This window comes from Cavia porcellus, unplaced genomic scaffold, assembly GCF_034190915.1.
Source record: "Cavia porcellus strain 051 isolate PalLab524CR breed Dunkin Hartley unplaced genomic scaffold, mCavPor4.1 scaffold_1, whole genome shotgun sequence".
NCBI lineage: Eukaryota > Metazoa > Chordata > Mammalia > Rodentia > Caviidae > Cavia > Cavia porcellus.
The window spans coordinates 135305784-135327902 of NW_026947484.1; the positions used below are offsets into that span (position 1 = coordinate 135305784).

Below are 22119 nucleotides of genomic sequence, written 5' to 3' on the forward strand. Positions count from 1 at the left end.
AAAAATAACATTAAGAAATCACTAGTTGATATATATTGCTATCTCAGAAGTAGTTATTCAAGTTACAAAATCAAAGCATAAAAATGAACAGGCAGTTGAACAATGACAGCACAAGTGATTCTGTTTGATGAACTATCAAAAACTTAGTATGGTTATCTATCTTACACACTTAAACATATTCAGTTATATGTGTATACCTACAGGTTATGCTTTCCTTTTGAACACTTTCTTTCCCTTTCATTATTACAATATCTTTACACATTTTTGTATCTTATTACTCTTTCAGTTTCTTCTTATTTTCTATGCTAGAGAGATGATATTTACAAATATGAGTCTGATTTATTTCACTTATGAAGATAGATTCAAGTTGCCTCCATTTACCTATAAAAGCCTAAAGACCATCCTTTTTACAGTTGAGTAATATTACATTGTATAAAAATGCCAGAACTTTTTCACCCATTCTGCAGCTGATGGGCATTTTGGTTGTTTCCAAGATTTAGCTATTACAGATTGTGCTGCTATAAACATGGGTCGGCATATATCACTGTGACATGACCTTTTCAGTTTTTCTGGGAAAATACCCAAGAGAAGAATAACTGGATTGAATGGAACTTCCAATTCTAGTTTTCTGAGCAATCTCCATACTGATTTTCACAGTGGCTGTACCATTCTATACTCTTACCAAAAGAGAAGAAGTGTTGCTTTTTCCCCACAGCCTTGCCAACGTTGGTTATCAGTTGATTTTTAAAAAAATTTTATTTAAAAGAAAAAAAGCAAAACAGAAATAAGGGTAGAAATAATACACAATTTCAAAAAAATAAACAGTAAATCACTAGTTATTGCCATCTTAAATAGTTGTTCAAGTTACACAATTAAAGCATACAAAGTGAACATTCAGTGAGACTGCAAACAGTTCTGTTCAATAATCCAACAGAAATTTAGGAATACAGTTAATCTATCTTGCACACTTAAACATACATGCAATTATATCCTTTAGAGAGCACTTACTTTTCCTCTCCTTTTTACAATAGCAATTACATGTTTTGGGTTTTATCATTCCTACAGTTCTTAATTACTTTTTATACTACAGACACATTTATTTCACTTATGAGAATAGTCTCAGGTTGCCTCCATTTACCTATGAAGGCCTCAAGATCATCCTTTTTTTTAGCTGAGTGATATTCCACTGTATAAAAATACCACATCTTTTTCATCCACTCTGCAGTTGATGGGCATCTTGGTTGTTTCCAAGATTTAGCTATTACAAATTGTGCTGCTATGAACATGGGTGCACATATAGAACTGTGACATGACCTTTTCAGTTTTTCTGGGAAAATACCCAGAGGGGAATAGCTGGATTGAATGGAATTTTCAATCCTACTCTTTGGAGAAATCTCCATATTGATTCCCATAGTGGCTGCATCAATCTATACTCCCACTAACAGTGGGGCAGTGTTCCTTTTCCCCCCACATCCTCACCAGCATTTCTTATCAGTTGATTTCTTAATGGCAGCTATTCTTTCTGGAGTCAGATAAAATCTCAACGCTGTTTTAATTTACGTTTCTCAAATGACCAGTGATGGTGAACATTACTTCATGTATTTATTTGCCATTTATATATCTTCATCTAAGAAATGTGTGTTCATCTCAGATGCCCATTTCTGGAGAGGGTCTTTGAATTTAAGGGGCCTGATATTTTTCAATTCTTTATATGTTCTAGATATAAGTCCTTTGTCTGAGGGGTTGCTGGCTGAAATCTGTTCCCATTTTGTGGGATTTCTTTTTACTCTGTTGGTGATTTCTTTTGAACCGTAAAAACTTTTCAACATGAGATCCCAGTTGTTGATTCTTTGAAGTGTTTCCTGTGCATGTTGCATTTTGGTCAATGGTCTGCCTACCTCTATGTCTCAAAGACTTCTACCTACCTTGTATTCCAGTAGATTTAGTGTTTCTCTTTTAATATTTAGATCTTTGATAGGCATGGGTGTAATTTCAGTCTTTGGCATGTGGAGAGCCAGTTTTTCCAACACCATTTATTAAAGAGGCTATCCTTCCAGTGAACATGTTTAGCCACTTTGTCAAATATAAGGTGGCTGAGTATCTTTGTCGTTGCGTTTGCATCTTCTAATCTGTCCCATTGGTCCTCAGGTCTATTTATTTGCAAGTACCATGCTGATTTTATCACTGTGGCTTTGTAATATAATATCAAGTCAGGAATTGAGATGCCTCTTACCTTGTCTTTGTTGCCCAGAATTGCTATTCTAGGTTTCTTCTATTTCCAAATGAATTTTAGGAGTGTCTTCTCTAGATCTGTGAGGAATGTTAATAATGGTTTTGGGAGTATGACCATTTTCACAATGTTGGTTCTTCCTAGCCAAGAGCAAGGAATATCCTTCCATTTTCTAATGTCCACTCTAATCTGCTTTTTTAGCATAGCATAATTTTTAGCATATAGGTCTTTTACAGTCTTAGCTGATTCGTAAAAATTTCATTTTTTAGATGTTATTCTGAAAGGTGATATTTTCATAATTTCTTTCTCATTGAATTTTTTGTGTATAGGAATGCTTTTGATTTTTAAGCATTGACATTGAATTCAGCTACACTACTGAACTTGTTTATTACTTCTAGTAGTATTTAATGGAGTTTTTTGGGTCTTCTATATAGAGTATCATGTCATCTGCAAATAGTGATAATTTAACTTCTTATCAAAAGCTTTTACTATATCTATCGAGATTACCATATGGTTTTTGTTTTTGGCTCTGTTGATGTAATGTATTGATTTGCATATGTTAAACCATCCCTGCATTCCTGGAATGAATCCCTCTGGGTTGTGATGTATAATCTTCTTGATGATTTGCTGCATTCTAGTTGCCAGTATTTTATCAAGAATCTTTACATCAATGTTCATTAGTGAGATTGGCTTACAGTTCTCCTTTTTGTTTGGGTCTTTCTCTGGTTTTGTGGTACTTGCCTCTAGGAATGATTTAGGGAGAATTGTTCCCTTTCAATTTCATTGAAGAGTTTGAGTAGTACTGGCATCAAATCTCTAAAATTCTTGTAGAATTCAGCCATGAATGCGTCAGGACCTGGGCTTTTCTTTGTTGGTAAGTTTTTAATTACGTTTTCAATTTCAATAGCTGATACTGGGTTATTCAAAATTGCTGTATCTTCTTGGTTGAACTTTGGTAGTTAATATGTTTCTAGAAATCTGTCCGTTTCCTCTGTGTTTTCCACTCTATGTGAGTAGAGATTTCAAAGTAGGTATTCTTGATCTTTTGAATTTCCATGGAATCTATAGTAATTTCCCTCTTTTCAGTCCTTATTGCATGAATTTGGGTTTTTTCTTTTTCTTGATAAGGTTAGCCAGAGGTTTGTCAGTTTTGTTTATTCTCTCAAAAAACCATCTTTTTGATTCAGTAGTTATTTTTATTATTTTCAATTGCATTGAATCTTTTTGCTGTGATCTTTACAATTTACTCTCTTCTATCAGCTTTGGGTTTAATTTGCTTTTCTTTTTCTAGAAGCTTGAAATGTGGCATTAGGTTGTTTATTTGTGCTCGTTCTGTTTTCTTGATATGACAGTTTATTCATATACATTTCCCTCTTAAGACCACTTTCATTGCATCCCACAGATTACAGTATGTTGTTTTCTGAATTTTCATTGAATTGTAGGTATTGCATATTTCTTCTTTAATTTCATCTGTAGCCCACTGTTTGTTCACAAGTTTTTTATTTAAGTTCCATGTATTTATGCAGGTTTTGGAATTTCTTTTGCCATTAATTTCCCATTTCAGTGTGCTATGTTTACATATTACACATGGGATAATTTCAATACCTTTGCATTTACTTAAGAATATTTTATGGGATAATATATGGTCTATTTTGGAGAATATCCCATGTGCAGCTGAGAAGAATGTGTATTCTGATGTGGTTGGGTGGAACACTCTGTAAATATCTGCTAAGTCCAATTGCTCATAGGTATGATTCAGTTCTGTTACTTCTTTGCCAACTTTTTGACTAGTTCACAATGAGTTATTAAAGTCCCTGTTATAATTGCGTTCTTATATATTTTGTTTTTCATGTCCATTAGTATTTGTCTTATATAGTTGGGTTTCAGTTGACTTCCTAATGGCAGCCATTATTTCTGGAGTGAGATGAAACCTCAGTGCTGTTGGACTGATGATAGTGGAAAATACTGTCTTGTTCCAAATTTTAGAGTGAAAGCTTTCAGTTTTTGTCCATTTAGTATAATGTTGGCTGATGGTTTGTCATAGATGGTTCTAATGAGATTGTTGTAGACAACGTCTATTCCGAGTTTCTGTAGGGTTTTTAACATGAAAAAGTGTTGGACTTTATCAAAAGCTTTTTTCTGTGTCTACTGAGATGATTCTGCAATTTTTGTCTTTGGCTCTATTGATGTGGTATATTACATTTGTAGATTTGCATATGTTAAACCATCCCTATATTTTTGGGATAAATCTCACTTGGTCATGATGTATAATCTTCTTGATGACTTGTTGCATTCTGGTTGCTAGTATTTTATTGAGATGCAAATCAATGTTCATTAGTGAGATTGGCCTATTGTTCTCCTTTTTGGTTGGATCTTTCTCTGGTCTTGGTATCAAAGTAATACTTGGCCCTAGGAATGAGTTAGGGAGGATTGCTTGCTTTTCAATTTCATTGAAGAGTTTGGGGAGTAGTGGCATCAAATCTTCTCTAAATTTCTTGTAGAATTCAGGCATGAATCCATCAGGACATGGGCTTTCCTTTGTTGGTAAGTTTTTAATCACACTGTCAAATTCAACAGCTGATATTGGGTTATTAAAATTGTTATATCTTCTTGATTGAGCTTTGGAAGTTCATACGTTTCTAGAAATCTGTCCATTTCCTCTGTGTTTTCTACCTCATGTGAGTAGAGGTTTTCAAAGAGGTATTAATGGTCTTTTGGATTTCCATAGGATTGGTAACAATTTCTCTCTTTTCAGTCCTCATTGCATGAATTTGAGTATTTTCTTTCTTTTCCTTGATAAGGTTAGCTAGAGGTTTGTCAATTTTGTTTATTCTCTCAAAAAACCAGCTTTTTGATTCACTAATTCTTTGTGTTTCTTTTTAGTCTCAGCTGCATTAATTTCTGCTCTAATCCTTATAATTTCCTCTCTTTGAGCTTTGGCTTGACTTGCTCTTCTTTTTCTGGAAGCTTGAGATGTAGCATTAGATTGTTTATTTTTGCTCTTTTGGTTTTCTTGATATGACAATTTATTGCTATGTATTTCCCTCTTAGGACCATTTTCATTGTGTCCCACAAGTTTTGGTAGATTGTATCTGTATTTGCATTGAATTGTAGGTATTGCTTAATTTCTTCTTTAATCTCACCTGTAACCCATTGAGTGTTCAGTAGATTATTTAAGTTCCATGTATTTATGCAGGTTTTGCAATTTCTTTGGCAATTAATTTCCAATTTCCAGATAATATGCACAGGATAATTCAATCCCTTTACACTTACTTAAAATATTTTATGGGCTAATAAATAGTCTGTTTTGGAGAATGTCCCATGCGTAACTGAAAAGAATGTATATTCTGATGCAATTGGGTGGAACGCTCTGTAAACGTCTTCTAAGTCCATTTGCTCACAGGTTTGATTCAGTTCTGTTCTCTGACAACTTTTTGTCTAGTTGATCTGTCTCTTTGTGACAGTGGGGTATTAAGGTCCCCTATGTTACAGTTGTGTTGTTGCTTGTTTGGTTTTTCATATCTATTAGTATTTGTCCTATATAGGTGGGTACTCCTGTATTTGTTGCATATATGTTTATGATTGTTAGCTCTCCTTCTTGAATTATTCCCCTGACAAGTATGTGGTGACCTTCTTTATCTATTTTGATCATTTTTGATTTGAAGTTCACCTTGTCTGCAAATAGAATAGCTACCACTGCTTTTCTGGGTTCCTGTCACATGGAATATTGTTTTCCATCCTTTGACTTTTAGTCTGTGAGTTTCCTTTTGAATCAGATGTGTTTCTTGTACACAGCATACTGTTGGATCCTATTTCTTGTTCCATTGCCAGTCTGTTTGTTTTAATAAGTGAATTGAGGCCATTTACATTGATGGTTTTAACTTATATGTCCTGCACTAAGTTTGTGATGTTATTTTCCTGCTTTTCCCACTGTTTAATTGCTTGTCCTGTCTGGTGCTTTCTTTCTGTTGTTGTTCTGGAAATTGTAGTCATTTTTATCTCTATCAAGTATGTCCTTCAGTACTCTTTCTAATGTTGGTTTGGTAGACCTGAATTTCTTTAGATGTTCTTTGTCATGGAAGTATCTTATTTCTTCATTAAATTTCAAAGAAAGTTTTTCAGGATACATCAATCTGGGTTGAAAGTTGTTTTTATTCAAGGCCTGAAATACCTCACTCCAAGCTTGTCTTAACTCGAGGGTTTGTGCTGAAAAGTCTGCGATTCTAATGGGCTTTTCTTGATAGGTAAATTGTCTCTTTTCTCTAACAGCTTTTAGTATTGTTTTTATGCTCTATGTCTGGGATCTTAATTATTATCTGTCTGGATTCTATATGCCTCACTTATCTGCATATCAGATTCTCTCCCTATGTTTGGGAAATTTTCTGCTATTACTTCTGGAATAGTTTACTGATATCATTCACATTCACTCCTGCATCTTCATTGATGCCTATTAATCTTACATTGTTTCTCTTTCCATCATCTTGAAGCTGTTGAGTTTTCATTTCATGCTGCCTTGTTATTTTTAAAAGGGCTCATCATTTTATGATCGGTAGCTATGATCCTATCCTCAAGGCCTGAAATTCTATCCTCAGCTTCATTAAAATTGTTTTACCAGCTTTCAATAGAATTTTTTATTTCTTGGATATGTCTTTGAATTTATTTCATATATTATGATTCTTTTCTATATTGTTCATTTAAGGTTTCCATCATTTCCCCATCCTCCTGTTCATTTTTATCTATGTCTTTGGTAGGTTTCCTGAGCAAGTCCTTTATTAAATTTGCCATTTCTGTCTTTTAAGTGGGAGATTATCTCATTTCCTCCATAGCTTCGTGGATTTGTTTTTTTGTTTCATTTGCTATCTTTTTAGAAATTTCAGGAGTATAATTTCTAATATCCTGTATTTGAATGTCTCCTGTACTTTCTCCTGGTACATTAGATATTTGGTATTGCACTTTGCCTTTTCATTTTGTCATTTTCACCTTTCAGGCTCATATTTGGGCTTTCAATCTCACTAGTCTCAACTATTGATAGTGTACATCTTAGGGTTCTGTTGTGTGGCTGATGTTTTTCCAGTTGCTGGGTACCACAATGAAGAGGAGGGCCAGGCACCTGAATTTGAATTTCTCCTACATGGCCTGTTTGGTGAGTTGTATAGTTTTCCTAGGTTGGTTAGCCTAGGAGTATTGGTTTAAGTCAACCCTTAGTTCCTGGTTTTACTATGGCTTCAGGTTTTTCCAGGCCACAAAATCTGCCTGCCTATAGTGTTTGCCTCAGCTGGGTCTCCTACTGTGTCACTGGGTGTCTAATAAGCCCTTTTGATTTCCTCCATGTTAGGGGAGGCCTTTTTGGCATTCTCTTCAACCCACCTGATATTCTCCATATGGATGAAGGACTCACACAATCTTTTAGGCTCTGGGGTCCTATAGCTTGATGGGACTTATAGTTCCTGTTCCCTACTGAAGTCCTCTATGTTAGGAGCAAACTAACACACCCACTTTTGATGGAAGCCTGCTGAGGTCCTCTGTTTGGATGAGGGATTACTGGCCTCCCATCAGCCCAGCAAGTTAATCCACTGATGTAAAAGGTCCTGGGAGGAGGAGGACAGCTGAAGATCCACAGCAATATTAAGTCCAAAATGTTGAGGGGTGACGGGGTATCCAAAGCCGTACGGTCTGTCCAAGGTTAGAGGGTGAGGGGGACCTGGCAGCTGAAGCTCTGAATTCTCTGCAAGGTCTGGGGAATTGAAGCTGTTTGCACAGCTGAAGCTCTGTGTTCCCTCCCACGTCCAGGTGGGCAAGGCAGGGTTGGCAGGTGAAGCTCCGTGTTCCCTTGGAGGTCTGTGGGGACAAAGCCAATTTAGTAGAGACAGAACAGAACTGTTGAATGCCTGGTTGGGAGACATATTAGTCTGGGAAGGCATATGTGCAAATTTTCTGATATGGAAATTATATCTTTAATATTTTAATTTTTTTACTTAAACAAAAATGAAAGGAAAACAAGACATCACAGAAAAAATGGTAGTAATACAGAATTTCAAAGAAAAATATTAACACTAAGAAGTTACTAGTTGATAAGTTACGTTGTCTTCTTAGAAATAGTTGTTCAGGTTACAAAATTAAAGCATTACTGGGTACATTTGCATTTTCTATGGTTTTGAAATTATCTGTAGCATCTATAGTAATCTCCTCTTATCCTTCCTGGTATTGGTTATTTATGCTGCCTTTTATTTTGATCAAGATCACTAGGAGTGTGTTAGCTTTGGAAGTTTTTAAAAAAATGTAATCCTTCAGATTTGTTGGTTGTTTTATTAACTTATAAATTTGATTTTATTAATACTAAATTTTATATTTTGTTTTTTCTTTATGTTGTATAACTTGCGATCTATTTTTACATAATTAACTTTGTTTTTCTAATATATCCATCTCGAGGCTGTAAAATTCACTTTCTGTATTGCTATGGCTATATCCTATAGATTTTGAAATATAGTAAATTAGTATTACTGACTTAATAATCTCCTATATTTCTTAATTTATAAACCAAAGAGAGTATTTTAAGTTTTTATTATGATTTCTAGCATTAGAGAGCACACTAGACTGAGTACTTTCAAATTTACCAATATTTGCTTGATGACCCAGTGTAAGATTAGTTTTTGTAAATGGACCTTACATACCTGGCAGCAATATATATCCTAGTTGTGTGGTGTTCCATTAATGAGATTACTGGTCATAATCTTTAAGTTTGTATATCCTTTCTGTTTCTGTGTCTTTATTGAGTTTCCCCTTATTTTTTATTAATTACTTTGCAGAAAAATGTCTCAGTTGTGAATTACTGTTATTTGTAGTTCTCTCAACTTTTTAAAGCTGATATTATTAGGTATGTTTATTATTTAGGATATGATATATAACATAGTATTGTCATTTATATGTAATTTTTTATTTTATTACCTTTGTCTCTGGTAGCACTTCTTTGTTTTAGAACAGTTTTTCTCTTAGGACTATACAGATTTTCTTGTGTTTGTTTGCATGATAAATCTTTACAAATTAATTCTTGTCCTCTCCTTTCTTCTTCCTTATCCTTCCTCTCCCTCCCTTGCTTCCTTCCTTTCTTTCCTCCCTTCCTTTTGTACTGGTGATTAAACTCAGGGTCTTCACACTGAGCTACATGCCAGCCCTTTTTTATATTTTATTTCAAGACAATATCTCACTAAGTTGTCCAGTCTGGGCTTGAACTTGAAATCTTTCAACTTTGGTCTCCCAAAATACTGGATTATAGGTGTGAGCCACTAAGCTTGACTTATATCTTTGTTTTATATGTCTCTTATAAATAGCATATTGTTGTTTATAATTGTATCTCTTCTAAAAATCTTTGTCTTTTTTACTGGTAAACTTGGCTTTCACATACATCATCTCCATCATGTGTCATGTTTTATATACTACTGTATTGTGTTGTTATCGTCATTTGTTTTAATGATTTATTTATTTTAAAAAAGCAAAACAAAAAGGATAGAAATGATACAGAATTTCAAAAAATAGGAAATTAACACTAATTAATATATTGCATATTGAGTTTTAGTGATTTAAAATATTATTAAATATTAAAACATTATCCAGGATGAAGGGATAGTAACAGTTTGACACATTTGTAGCAAGAGGTGTATAGAAGAGAATTTATAGCTTTATATCATTATCTGTAAATAATTGATAGGCATAGATAAGTTTGGTATATTCATATAATGAAACACTATTAAGCAAAGGAAATGAACTATATTTATACATGTAAATATCTAAAACATGTTGAATAAAAACCAAGACATATATATACTGTGAAAGTTAATGTTTAAAACACTACTTATACATAATTATTCGATGAAACTATAAAGAAAATGAGAATAAAGAATATAGGTATTAAGAATATTACAGATGAGGGAGGCAGAAGGGGAAAACTAATCAAGAGGTCCTTTAGCCTTTACCAATACTGGTTAATTCATGGATATAGTTGGTGGATCATTAATGGATTTAGAATACAATCTGATTCATTGTTAAATTACACATGCCTCTCTTCCTTATGTCTTGTTCCTGTCAAATACACTTCTCCCAATTCTAATTCATCCCTAAGGTAATAGTGAATCTAAAGGATGGGTTCTAACTGAGGGCATATTTCTATTGGTAACTGTTATATTTGACTCAGCTTTGTAAACATTTATACAAATTGTGTAACAACAGCAGAAATTGAAATTGTTTCCTCTTCATAGAAAACTAGTCTCATCATTTTATGGAAAAAAGGTAAAACAAAATTTCTTAACAGAATAATAGAATATCAGTTAATACGGTAGTTGCTCAGTGTATAAGATATGGGCATAAAAGTTTCTCCAATGGATATTAGCACAAACCTTCATTTTTAATGATCTAAGAGACCCTAACAATGTATCCTACTTGCATTTTTTCCATTTTACCTACTGTTCTATTCCCTTTCACCCATCCTGATTCCTTTATCCTTTTGAACAATTTCTTCCCATTTTACAATATCTGTTTGGATCCTGAGAAGATGGCGGATTGATAGGTAGCAGGGTAGAGAGTCTCTCTGAGAAAAACAGTATCTGTTGTACATTTTAGACCTTATTTACTTTTGTAGTTTCTCACACAAGGCAGACAATACAGTGTTTACACATGTGAGTGATTTATTTCATTTATTAGTATGGTCTCAAATTGCATTCATTTTCCTATGAAAGTGTCACGTGTGTCCTTATTTATAGCTGAGTACTACTACATTGTATAAAAATATATCCTTTTAATCCATTCCTTGGTTGACTGGCATTCTAAGATTTAGCCATTATAAATTGTGCTGTTATAAACATGAGTGCACATATATCTCTGTGGTATGTTTTTAACTCTTCAGAAAAGATACCTAGGAGGGGAAGAGTTGGGTTGATAGGGACCTCTAATCATAGGTTTGTGAAGAATCCCCACACTGATTTCCATAGTGGTTGTATCAGTTTACACTCCCACCAACAGGGGAAAAGAGTTCCGTTTTCCTCACAGTCCTTCTAGCATTTGTTTTTGGTTGATTTCTTGATGGTAGCCATTCTTTCTGGGGTGAGATGGAATGTTAGTGTTGTTTTTGAAGTAAGTGTAGCTCATTCTGCTTTTCCAATGGGACTTGTACCCTGAGTAATTTTTTATTCTTCTGGGTCAAATACAGGGCATGAGTCAAATACAGAGCATAAGATGGTGTCAGTGATGCCAAGCTACAACAGTTTTAATTTGTAGTTCTTATAATATGTAGTTCAATGATGTTAAACATTTTTTCATATATTTATTTGCCATTTTTTCACCGGAGAAGTGTCTGTTGATCTCAGGTGCCCATCTTTGGATTTGTTCTTTAAATTTGTGGGGTCTGATTTTTCCGTTCTTTATATGATCTAGATATCCTTTGTCTGAGAGACCATTGACTAAAATCTTTTCTCACTTTGTGTGTTGTCTTTTTTCACTCTGTTGGTGATTTCTTTTGATGTGCAAAAGTTTTTTTTAATAAGATGAAATCCTGATTGTTGAAGTATTTCCTGTGAAGTATGTTTTTTGTTCATGAACTCTCTGTCTACACCCATGTATTCAAGATTTCTAACTACTTATCTTCCAGTAGATTTAGTGTTAACATTTTTAGTATTTAGATCTTTGATCCATTGTGACTTTAGTGCATGGTAATAGCCATGGGTCTAATTTTAGTCGTTGGCATGTAGTAAGCCAGTATTTCCAGCATCATTTCTTCTTCTAGTGAACATTTTTGGCCCCTTTGCCAAAGCAAAATGAAATGAAATAAAAAACCTAGAGAGAAACCAAAGAAACCACACCATTCACATTAGCATCCAGAAAATGAAAATGCATTGGAATCAGTCTAACAAAGGATATAAAGTATTTGTATATTGAGAATTACAGTACTCTGAAAAAGGAGATCAAAAAAGATATCAGAAAATAGGAAGCCAGCCTTTGTTCATGGATAGGAAGCACCAACATAGTGAAAATGGCCATACTTCCAAAATTGTTATACCAATTTAATGGCATTCTGATCAAAATACCATTAGTGAGGAGAGGTGATCCCTACCTGAAAAGCAATACCATGTGCGGGCTACTGCCAAAGTGGGTACAGTCACACCCAAGCCTCTGTCAGAGAGTCTGTACCTTTTGCAGACTACAGGGGTGGGGGGAGAGCCATAGGGCTTGCCAGGAGGTCATCTCTACTGGGAAACCATATAATTTTCATTGTTTCGTTGGGTTGGGTTTTATTCTCTTTTGTTTTGTTTGATTATGTTAAATCTGATGGCATGAGCAGCTATTCAAATGATAACAAGACATATTATGGTAACCATTTGGATTTACTAGTGACTTGTTTTGAAGTCCTTTATTGCACATACTGTTTTGGTTTGTTTGTATTCTATTCTGATCTGTTCAATTTTTACTAAGTCGTAAAGTATCTGCAGTTGTTTTGAAGACAAAAGGCATTGTGGTAACCATTGTTGGTTTTGAAGATTTTGAAGTCCTGTATCACTTATACTAGTTTATTTTTTATTATTTTTTCTATTTTATTTTCCTCGGTTTTATCGTTTTTCAAATTAAACAAACACCATTAGCGTATCTCACAGAACTAGAAAAAACATTCCTAAAATTCATCTGGATCCAGAAGAGACATAGAATTGCACAGGCAATGGGTAACAAAAGCAAGCTGGAGGCATCACAATCCCTGACTTGAAAGTGTACTGCAAAGCTACTGTAATAAAATCAGCAAGATACTGGCAAAATAAAACAGACCTGAGGACCAGTAGAACAAATTAGAAAATACAACACAACAAAAAATTTGCTTTGTTTTTGAATGCACAGGTTTTTTGCCCAACTGGAATAGTTACTTTTCATATAAACATGAAGAACTGAAATTAATCATCTTAAATGCATTGAGATAAATTTGTGATTGTTTATTATTTGTCAAGAGTATGTATTTTAGGGAATAAAATTGTCAAAAATCTAAGGAAAATGATCCGACCATAATTTTCGTGAATAAATAATATTGTAACATTAGCAAAACCACAAAATGAATATGGAATATTTTGCTTTAATCCACATTACTTACTGATATGCATGCTATTTTCTTTACTTAAAGGTCAGTAAATTAGAATTAGAACTAGAAAGTGCCAGACAAAAATTTGAAGAAATGACTCACAACTATCAAAAAGAAATTGAAGACAAAAAGTTATCAGAAGAAAATCTTTTGGGACAGGTGAGAAAAACTAAATATGTTTAGAACTAAATATGTTTAGAATATAGAATCAAATTCTATATTCACTAGCATTTAAAGAAAAAAGTAACGATTCTTAAATTATGATTTTTAGAAAAATTTAATGTTTATATTAGAATCAATTATCAACTTCTATAGAAACAAAAAGTATCCCTGTTATAAATATAAACATTGGGAAATAAGCTAAAACTGTGATTGTTACAGTTACTTTTCTCACTGGGAAAAAATTCTTGACATCCACAAATTAAAAATAGAAGAGATTTATTTTAGCTCACAATTTGTAGAGGTTTCAGTCAATAGTTGATTGGCTCCAACGCAGGGTGACATGACAGAGGGGCACAAACAGTCCCTGGCTTGGTGGGCAGAAGGCCAAGAGCAGCAGACAACAAACAGCAGCAAGCTTCTCTTTCTCTTATATCCCTTTTAGTCTATAAGCCTTTTGGGTAATGCACCACACCCAGGTGATCCTTCACATTGTTCATACCCATAGCTATGCTAAACCAATCAGTGGACTAATTTAGTTCACATATCCTTGATCCAGCCACCACTGAAAATCCCCACCTATGAGTGATTGAAGACTTTGGGGGTACATCTAGATACAAGCCATAATGGTGACACGTTTTCTGCATGATTTGATAATTTACTGGTGTTTGAGTTTTCTATTTTTATGTAAAATATATACTTTGCTTTATACATTTAAGTTAAATTTGTTTTTTGTGCATTAATATTAAGAAATACTATTTGATAGGTTGAGAAGGCAACAGTAAGAGCTGATGAAGCAGTAAAATTGCAGAAGGAAATTGATATACGATGTCAACATAAAATAGCTGAAATGGTAGCACTTATGGAAAAACATAAGGTAATTTTTTCATATAATAAAATTACTAATTTTTGTTTTCTTTTATTAGGACATGTTTGCAGTTCACACTACAAGAGAGCAAAGAGGGAAGGTGTAAGGGGATTATCAAAAATTAATTGAAGTCATTTCTGTGCAAAAAGTATTGAATTCCTTATAATATTCTTATTTGTCAGAAAAAATTATTGTCTATACAACAATGACTAATTAGAGATGGTATACTCTTGATCCTTTGTTTCTCTAAGCTCATCTCATAACCATACAAAGATGGACTTGGGTGTCATATCCTAGAGTAAACTCTACTAGACTGTTCTGGTAGTTCTATAGCACTTTCTATATTTTATTTAAATACATATTCAGCATATCCTACAGTAATATTTGTATCTTCTATGTGTATCTAATGCTTACTAAACATTGAGCTTGCCAAGTAGGCGGCTATGCTGCTGAGTGATATCCCTGGCCCACAGGCTAAATAATTTTTAATAAAAGAATAAATAGGTTGAAAGGCTTACTGTTTGTGGTGCTTTTGTTTTCTATTTTTGTTAATGGTTAGAGCAATTATTCTATTAGGAATATCCCTTATTCTCCTTATGATTTGGAGAGGAAGTAGGCTATATCTACCTATTCATTTTTAAAAATGAGTAGGGTGCTGGAATCTAACATTATTATGTAACTAATGAAAATTTAAAAAATAAGTAACGTGAACTCATAGAGTTAAACAAATTTATTACATTTCAATCTAGTGAAACTTTTATCGCTGTTAATACTTAAATTGTCTCACCTTTGACCAGTAGAAACCTTTTAAAGTTGGCTAATAATTCCTTTTGATTTGATTTTAATAGTCTCTGGTAGCTTACTTTTTGTCATGACATTTTAAGGCTCCTTTTGTGTTTTCTGTCTCAGATTTGGAGTTGGCCCCCTTTCTAAGAAGTCCTCATGTTTCTGATTACTTTTTAAATGGTGAAATTTAGTGTTTCCAATAAAAGGAGTTACTTCTTACTCTTAGGTTAGATTGTTTCCACACTGTATAAGTTTTACTTGCTGTTGAATAACTTTTAGGTTACTTCAATGAAAAAATATACTTGAAAAAGCTATATATCTGTACTGTAATAAACATCCTTTTATTGGGGATATTACATGTATTTGAATACCAATATTTAAAAACATAATTATTAAGCTTTAATATCTTTAACACAGCATCAATATGATAAGATTGTTGAAGAAAGAGACTCAGAATTAGGACTTTGTAAGAGCAAAGAACAAGAGCAGTCATCTGTGAGAGCATCTTTGGTGAGATACAAACCAAATATTAACAATTTTTATAATGTTACCATGCTTGTGGTAAAAATAGTATCGTATAAAATAATAATTTTTGAACTATGGAAGCATGGTCTTATCTGAAAGGATTTTTACAGATCTTCGTAGGTAGTTTTCTAATTTATTTTTTGTAATAGCATAATAAATTCTCTTTTCAAGTGAAATATTATAAGCTTCAGTTAAAAAGTAAATTTCAAGCTCTGAGTGGGAAAGGAGAGTGAGATTAGGAGAGGATAAGGACAAATATACTTAGTGTTAAATCTTTCTTTGGAGAAAACTAATCCTTGTTTAAGTAAAGTCTACTTACAATCTTTGTATCTGCTGACATTTTGAGGGATATTTTATTAGTGAGTTTCTTTATATGGCTGACTACTTGAAACTACTTGAAACACTGGTTCACATTTTCATAGTCATGAAAAATATATGGGAGTACTTTCAAACTTTGTTTTTTTTTTTTCTTTAGGAGATTGAACTATCTAATCTCAAAAATGAACTTTTGTCTATTAAGAAGCAACTTGAAATAGAAAGAGAAGAAAAAGTAGGTTTTATGTCATAATAGGTAAAATGACTATAGGGTTTATGTATAACTTTGCATTTTTATAAGCATGTTATTTTAGAAATAACTTGATAAATTTGGTTAACTAGAGATAAAAAAGTGCATCTTTTCCCAGTTAGCCTTTTTCCAGAAAAAAATGTATTTAGTTCATTCTTTCAATTAAATGTCAAACACTTAGGATTTACATGCACTCTTAAGACTAACAATATTTTTAAATATTCCATAATTAATTAAGAAATTTTGCATATATTTATATTACTATATTTAATGTAATTTTAAAGTTATTGTTTCAGAAAATGACATGTGTAGCATTTTGCATTTTACAAAATGGATTGACTCTCATTTTAACAAATACTGTTTTTTCCCTTTTTTATGGCAGGCACTGTGCTGAGTACTGTACTTATATCAAATTTTATCCTTTCAACAGTGTCGCATGCAATACTAATTATGCTGATTTTTAGGGAGGTTATTTATTCAAAATCATATAGTAAGAATGGAGAATGGCTAGAATTCAAATGTGTGTTTTATTTTTCATGACTTTGGAACCTCACCACTTAATCACTCCACAGCAGTTTAGAATGTATACTTTCAGTGTTAAACCTCTGTGAACTTTTAAACTTTCTACATTTCTTTTTATACTTTTCCATTGGTGGAAAATCTTGTATAGCATTCATCTTACAAATGTGATTTTACTGTATATAAGTATTTGCATAGCACTTTTTATATTGATAGGTTATTTTAGTCTGGGCGTTTATATTGTATATATAATTCTAGCCTTTGAAGGCTACTTTTACTTGGATTTCTGAATCTAAACTCAAGCCTTTTCAATTTTTATATTTTCAATAATATTAAAGAAATGACCAAATAGATTACTGTAATAATAATGTTTATACTTGCTTTTATGCTGTTGTTTCAGTCTTCTCTTCTATTTACGTTCTCTTATGTGGTACCCACCCTCCTTGCTGGGAGTTGAACCCAGGTATTCATGCAAGCTAGGTCCTAACTACTGACCTACATCCCCAGCCTTCGCTTTTTGATGTTCTCAACTAAATATTCCGAAGTTTTCAATTTTTTATTTGAATTTTAATTTGAATTTAGCTATTGCTCTACAACTCTTTTGAGTTGGGTCCTGTTGAGCTCTTTAGTGTCTTTTTTAGAGTTAATATCTATTTATTATAATATCTATTTATATATTGTATATCAGAAATAGTTGGTCATTATTCACATAGTTTGTTTCTGGTCATTTATCCATGAATATATATGTATATACATGCCTATTTACATAAATACAAATGTACTTATATACATGAACCAAATATAGATATATTAAAATTTCAGGCCTGATGTAGATTGTATTATTAAAATATATATTATACTGTTGGGTTCCTTTCATTTTTTTAAAGTTCATGATTTTTTATTAATACATATTTGCCATATAAAATGATCGCATTTGTCACAGGGAATTTGTGCCGGTACATAATATATATTGATTTTCTTTTTTCCCATTTCCCTCCCCTCCCTCCAGCCCTTCTTTCCCTCCGCATTTATAAAAGCTTTGTTTACAGTTTTTTCCTTCTATTTAGTTTTTTAACATCTTTTCCATTCCTCCCCTCCCTATTCCTGTTCCCATTGAACATGTTTTTCTTCTTCCCAATATCTGTCCTCTGTTTTTCCTCATTTGCTTTTTGAGTTTCTCACAGAAATAAATAATGCAGTATTTAAATTTGCATGTCCATTTATTTCACTTAAAACGATGGTCTTGAAGTGCATTTATTTACCTAAAAATCCTTCAAACTTATCCTTTGTGGCAGAGAATTATTTCATTATGTGGAAGACATTGTCTTTATCTGTTCATCTTTTGATGGGCATATGAGCTATTTCTAAGATTTTATGTATGTATGTGTGTGTTTTGGGTTCTTATTTATTCATTTATTGAATACACTCTTTTCTGAGGTAGGAATTCACTAATACAAAATTTTCCCCATCAGACTGCTTTCATTATATCCCATAAGTTCTGGTATATTTTATTGCATTATTTAATTGTAGAAACAGTCTATAATTCTTCTTTAATTTCATCTGTGACCCATTGGTTGTTTTGGAGGATATTATTTAATTTCCATGTGTTTATTATTTTTGTAGTTTCTTGCCATAGATTTCCAATTTCATTCCACTATGATCTGATAATATATATGGGATAATTTCAGTTCCTTTACATTTACTTGAGCATGTTCTATGAGCTAGTATATGGTCTATTTTTGGAGAAAGTGTTGTGTGCTAGTGAGAATGTGTATTCTGTTATTGGGTGGAACACTCTGTAGATATATATTAAGTTCATTAGTTCAAAGATTTGCTTCATCTCTGATGTTTCTTTGTTGATTATTTTCTGTTACAGTCATGGCAAACCTTTTAGAGTTTTCAGTGATACAAACAAACCACCATGACAATGTATTATAGGTTTGACACTAGTCTAGTTGATTTGTCTGTTTGTGACAGTGGGGTATTGAAGTCCACTATTATAATTGTGTTGGTGCTTATCTCATTTTTCATATCCCTTACTGTTTGTTTTATCTAGTTGGGTACACCAGCATTTGGTGCATATATGTTTATAGTATCTCTTTTTCTTCTTGGATTGTTACCTTAACAAGTATGTAGTGACCCTGTTTGTCTCTTCTGACCCATCTTGGCTTGGAATCCACTTTGTATGCAAATAGAGTAGCTGTCACTACTATTTTTTGGGTTCTTGTTGCAAAGAATATTGTTTTCCATCGCTTGATTTCAGTATATGAATTTCTTTCTTAAGCTAAATATGTTTATTATATGCAGTATATTGTTGGATCTTATTTCTTGATCCATTCTACCAATCTGTTTCTTTTGATTAGTGAATTGAGACAGTTCTCATTGATGGTTATAACTGATAGGTATTGACTTACTTTCAATATTATATTTTCCTGTTGTTGATTCTCTTTGTTTCCCTTCTATTTAATTGTTCGCCTTGCTTGGTAGATTTATTCTATTGGTAATTCTTGGAGTTATTTTTTAAATTTATTTTTATTTATCTTTTTATTATCTATTTTTATTATCTGGAGTTATTTTTATTATCTGGTTTGGTGGTCATGAATTTCTTTAGGTATTATGAAAGTATCTTATTTCTTCATTGATTTTGAAAGATAATTTTGCAAGATACACCAGTCTGGGTTGGAGATTGTGTTCTTTTACATTGTTTTGATATGGAGTCCCTTTCAAATGCAGATTTATATATTTCTACTTCACTGATTTCAGATTTGGTCAAATGATACATTTACTCAGTAGAACATGAGCAAAAGTGGTATTTGAGAAGCTTTAAGATCAACCACAAGGTGTTCTGTAAGCCTGTTTTTGTCTTTGGTCTCAAGGATAACATGTTCCAGATAGAAATTGCTCTCCCACCTAGAATCCATAAGATGATACTGAAACCAACCTGTAATTAATACATTCATAAGGTTTGGAATTATTTGCTACCACAGTGAAATTTAGTCTGAACTCACTGGTAGAGGGATCTTACTATTACATAAATGTATAGTTCTAAAAAAGCGTATTACTAGTGTTACTAATTGTATAGAAAAGCAAAAAAAAGATTAAGAATATTCCACAATACATCCTTCAGTTTACCATTTTTTCCCCTCTGCTTTTTTTTCTTTCATATTTAAAAAGGTTTTTAGAGTCTCAAACTATGTAGTTCAGGCTGACCTTGAACTCATTGTGTAATACAGGCTGGCCTTAAACACAGTGATCTTACCAAAGCCTCCCATGTTCTGGGATTATAGGTGTGCACTACCATGCCCAGCCCCCTCTGCTTTTCAATTTCATGCACTCATAGACTTCATAACTCTTAAGAGTTATATAAGGTCAGTTTTCTTACATTTTTCTAGAAAGTTCCTAATAGTAACTTTTTCTAGTATTTTCTTTGTAATATTTGTTTATGCATCACTTTGTTTCAACATTGTTAAATAATACTGGTTATAGTAGGTATCCTAAACTTATTCCAGTGAAATATGTTTTTAGGTGTATATTGAAATCTTTGTAAGAGCCTGATTTAAACTTAGTTTTTCTTTTTAATACTATATTTTGTGTTATGAGTTTTCTTGACTTGTATAGTTTTTCCCCATATATTCTGTAATTTTAGGTTAATTTTCCTTTGGCCCTAAAATTCTAAGAAAAAATTTTAACATAGTTGCTTAAGTTTTTCTAATTTTCACTTCTATTGTGTAGCTTTTTATCGTTTTTATAGAACTTTTCTGGCATTTTCTTTTTGTTGTAACATACAGCAAGAGTTTATGAATATCCAGGAGGCTATAAAGTAAAGTTATAATTAACTATAGACTGATAGCTAGATAATGCTGAATGCTAATTTTTCCATGTATATAAATTGATTACATTTTTAAATATATTATAGAATGTAAGTAAAACATATAAAGGAGAAATGTTAATAACAATCCCACTTTTAATCATAGAACATATGTTGTCAGTTTTGGCAGATGACTCCTCTTTGAAAAAACAAACCACCAGATGTATATGCACATGCATGTACATACACACACACACACGTGTTAAGGGAGATAAAATACCTTTGAAAAAATCTTACTTATTTAAATTAAAATGTTCATAATTATATTTGAATTTAATGTCTTTACTAAAATATTGGTAAAGATGTCTTTACAAAAATATTGTATAGTTCCCAAAAGCTTAGATCCTCTAAGATAAACAAAACAGATTAGGGAAAACATTTTACAGTAGGAAAGTTGTTGGTGCCAGTATAGTTTTTACCAAATTTCTGTACATGGTGATACCTTAACAAATTCTGGTACCATATTATAGCTAGGATATTGACATTGATGCAGTCAAGGTTCAGAACAGTTTCATTATCATGAAGATCTTTTGGGGCTGGGAATTTAGCTCAGTGGCGTAAGTGCCTGCCTTGCAAGCAGACAGTTGTGAGTTCGATCCCTGGTACCGATAAAAACAAAAAAGACAAAAAAAAAAAAAGATCTTTTGTATTGCCCTTTTAAAGCTACATTTACCTGTTTCCTCTGCTTCCCAATCACTGGCAGCCATTATTCTGTTCTCCATTCCTATAATTTTGCTATTTCAAGAATAGTATATAAATGGAATCATGTATGTATGTAATTTTTTGTGATTGGGTATTTTTGGTTCATAATTGCTTAGAAATTTACCACAGTTGTTGCAAGTATTAGATTTTATTGTCAAGTAGTATTCCTTTGTGTGTATGCACTACAGTTTAAGCATTCACTTAGGGAATACTATCTGGTTGTTTTCAGGTTTGAGTTATGAATAAAGTTGTTGTGAACATCTGTATGTATAGGTTTTGGTTTGAACATAATTTTTTAATTCTTGAAATAGCTGCCGAAGAGTGTAATTGCTGAGTTGTATGGTTGTGTTTTAACTTTTATAAGGAACTGCCAAACTGTTTTCTTCAGTGGCAGTATCGTTTTATATTCCCTCAACAATGTATAAGTATTTAGCATCTGTCAGCAACAGCTTGCTTTTTAGAAAAAGGTATTTGGATAGATTTGTACTAATATTTCCTTGTGATTTTAATTTACATTTCTCTAATGGGTAGCGATGAAATTACCTTTTCAAATGCCCATTTACCTATGTATAATTTATTCTTTTTTTTTTTTGTCTTTTTCGTTTTTATCGGTACCAGGAATCAAACTCACAACTGCCTGCTTGCAAGGCAGGCGCTTATGCCGCTGAGCTAAATCCTCAGCCCTGTATAATTTATTCTTTGAAATATTTGTTCTTTTTTGTTTTTGGTACTAGGTATCAAACTCATGACTTTGTGTTTGCCAGGCAGGTGCTGGTGCCACTGAGCTATA

General features: G+C 32.7%; 1 protein-coding gene across 11 annotated transcripts in view; it reads left to right on the forward strand.

Moving 5' to 3' along the window:
- Positions 1 to 22119, forward strand: part of Sycp1 (synaptonemal complex protein 1) — a 116066-nt gene that overhangs the window by 68052 nt on the left and 25895 nt on the right. For 5 of the 11 annotated variants that reach the window (XM_063255909.1, XM_063255927.1, XM_063255911.1 and 2 more), the window contains 4 exons: positions 13380 to 13496; positions 14263 to 14373; positions 15568 to 15660; positions 16151 to 16225. In XM_063255909.1, the coding sequence (XP_063111979.1) occupies positions 13380 to 13496; positions 14263 to 14373; positions 15568 to 15660; positions 16151 to 16225 (396 nt within the window). Of the gene's footprint in view, positions 1 to 13379; positions 13497 to 14262; positions 14374 to 15567; positions 15661 to 16150; positions 16247 to 22119 lie in introns of all 11 variants that reach the window. The other 6 variants (XM_063255918.1, XM_063255948.1, XM_063255936.1 and 3 more) reach the window with 5 other exon arrangements.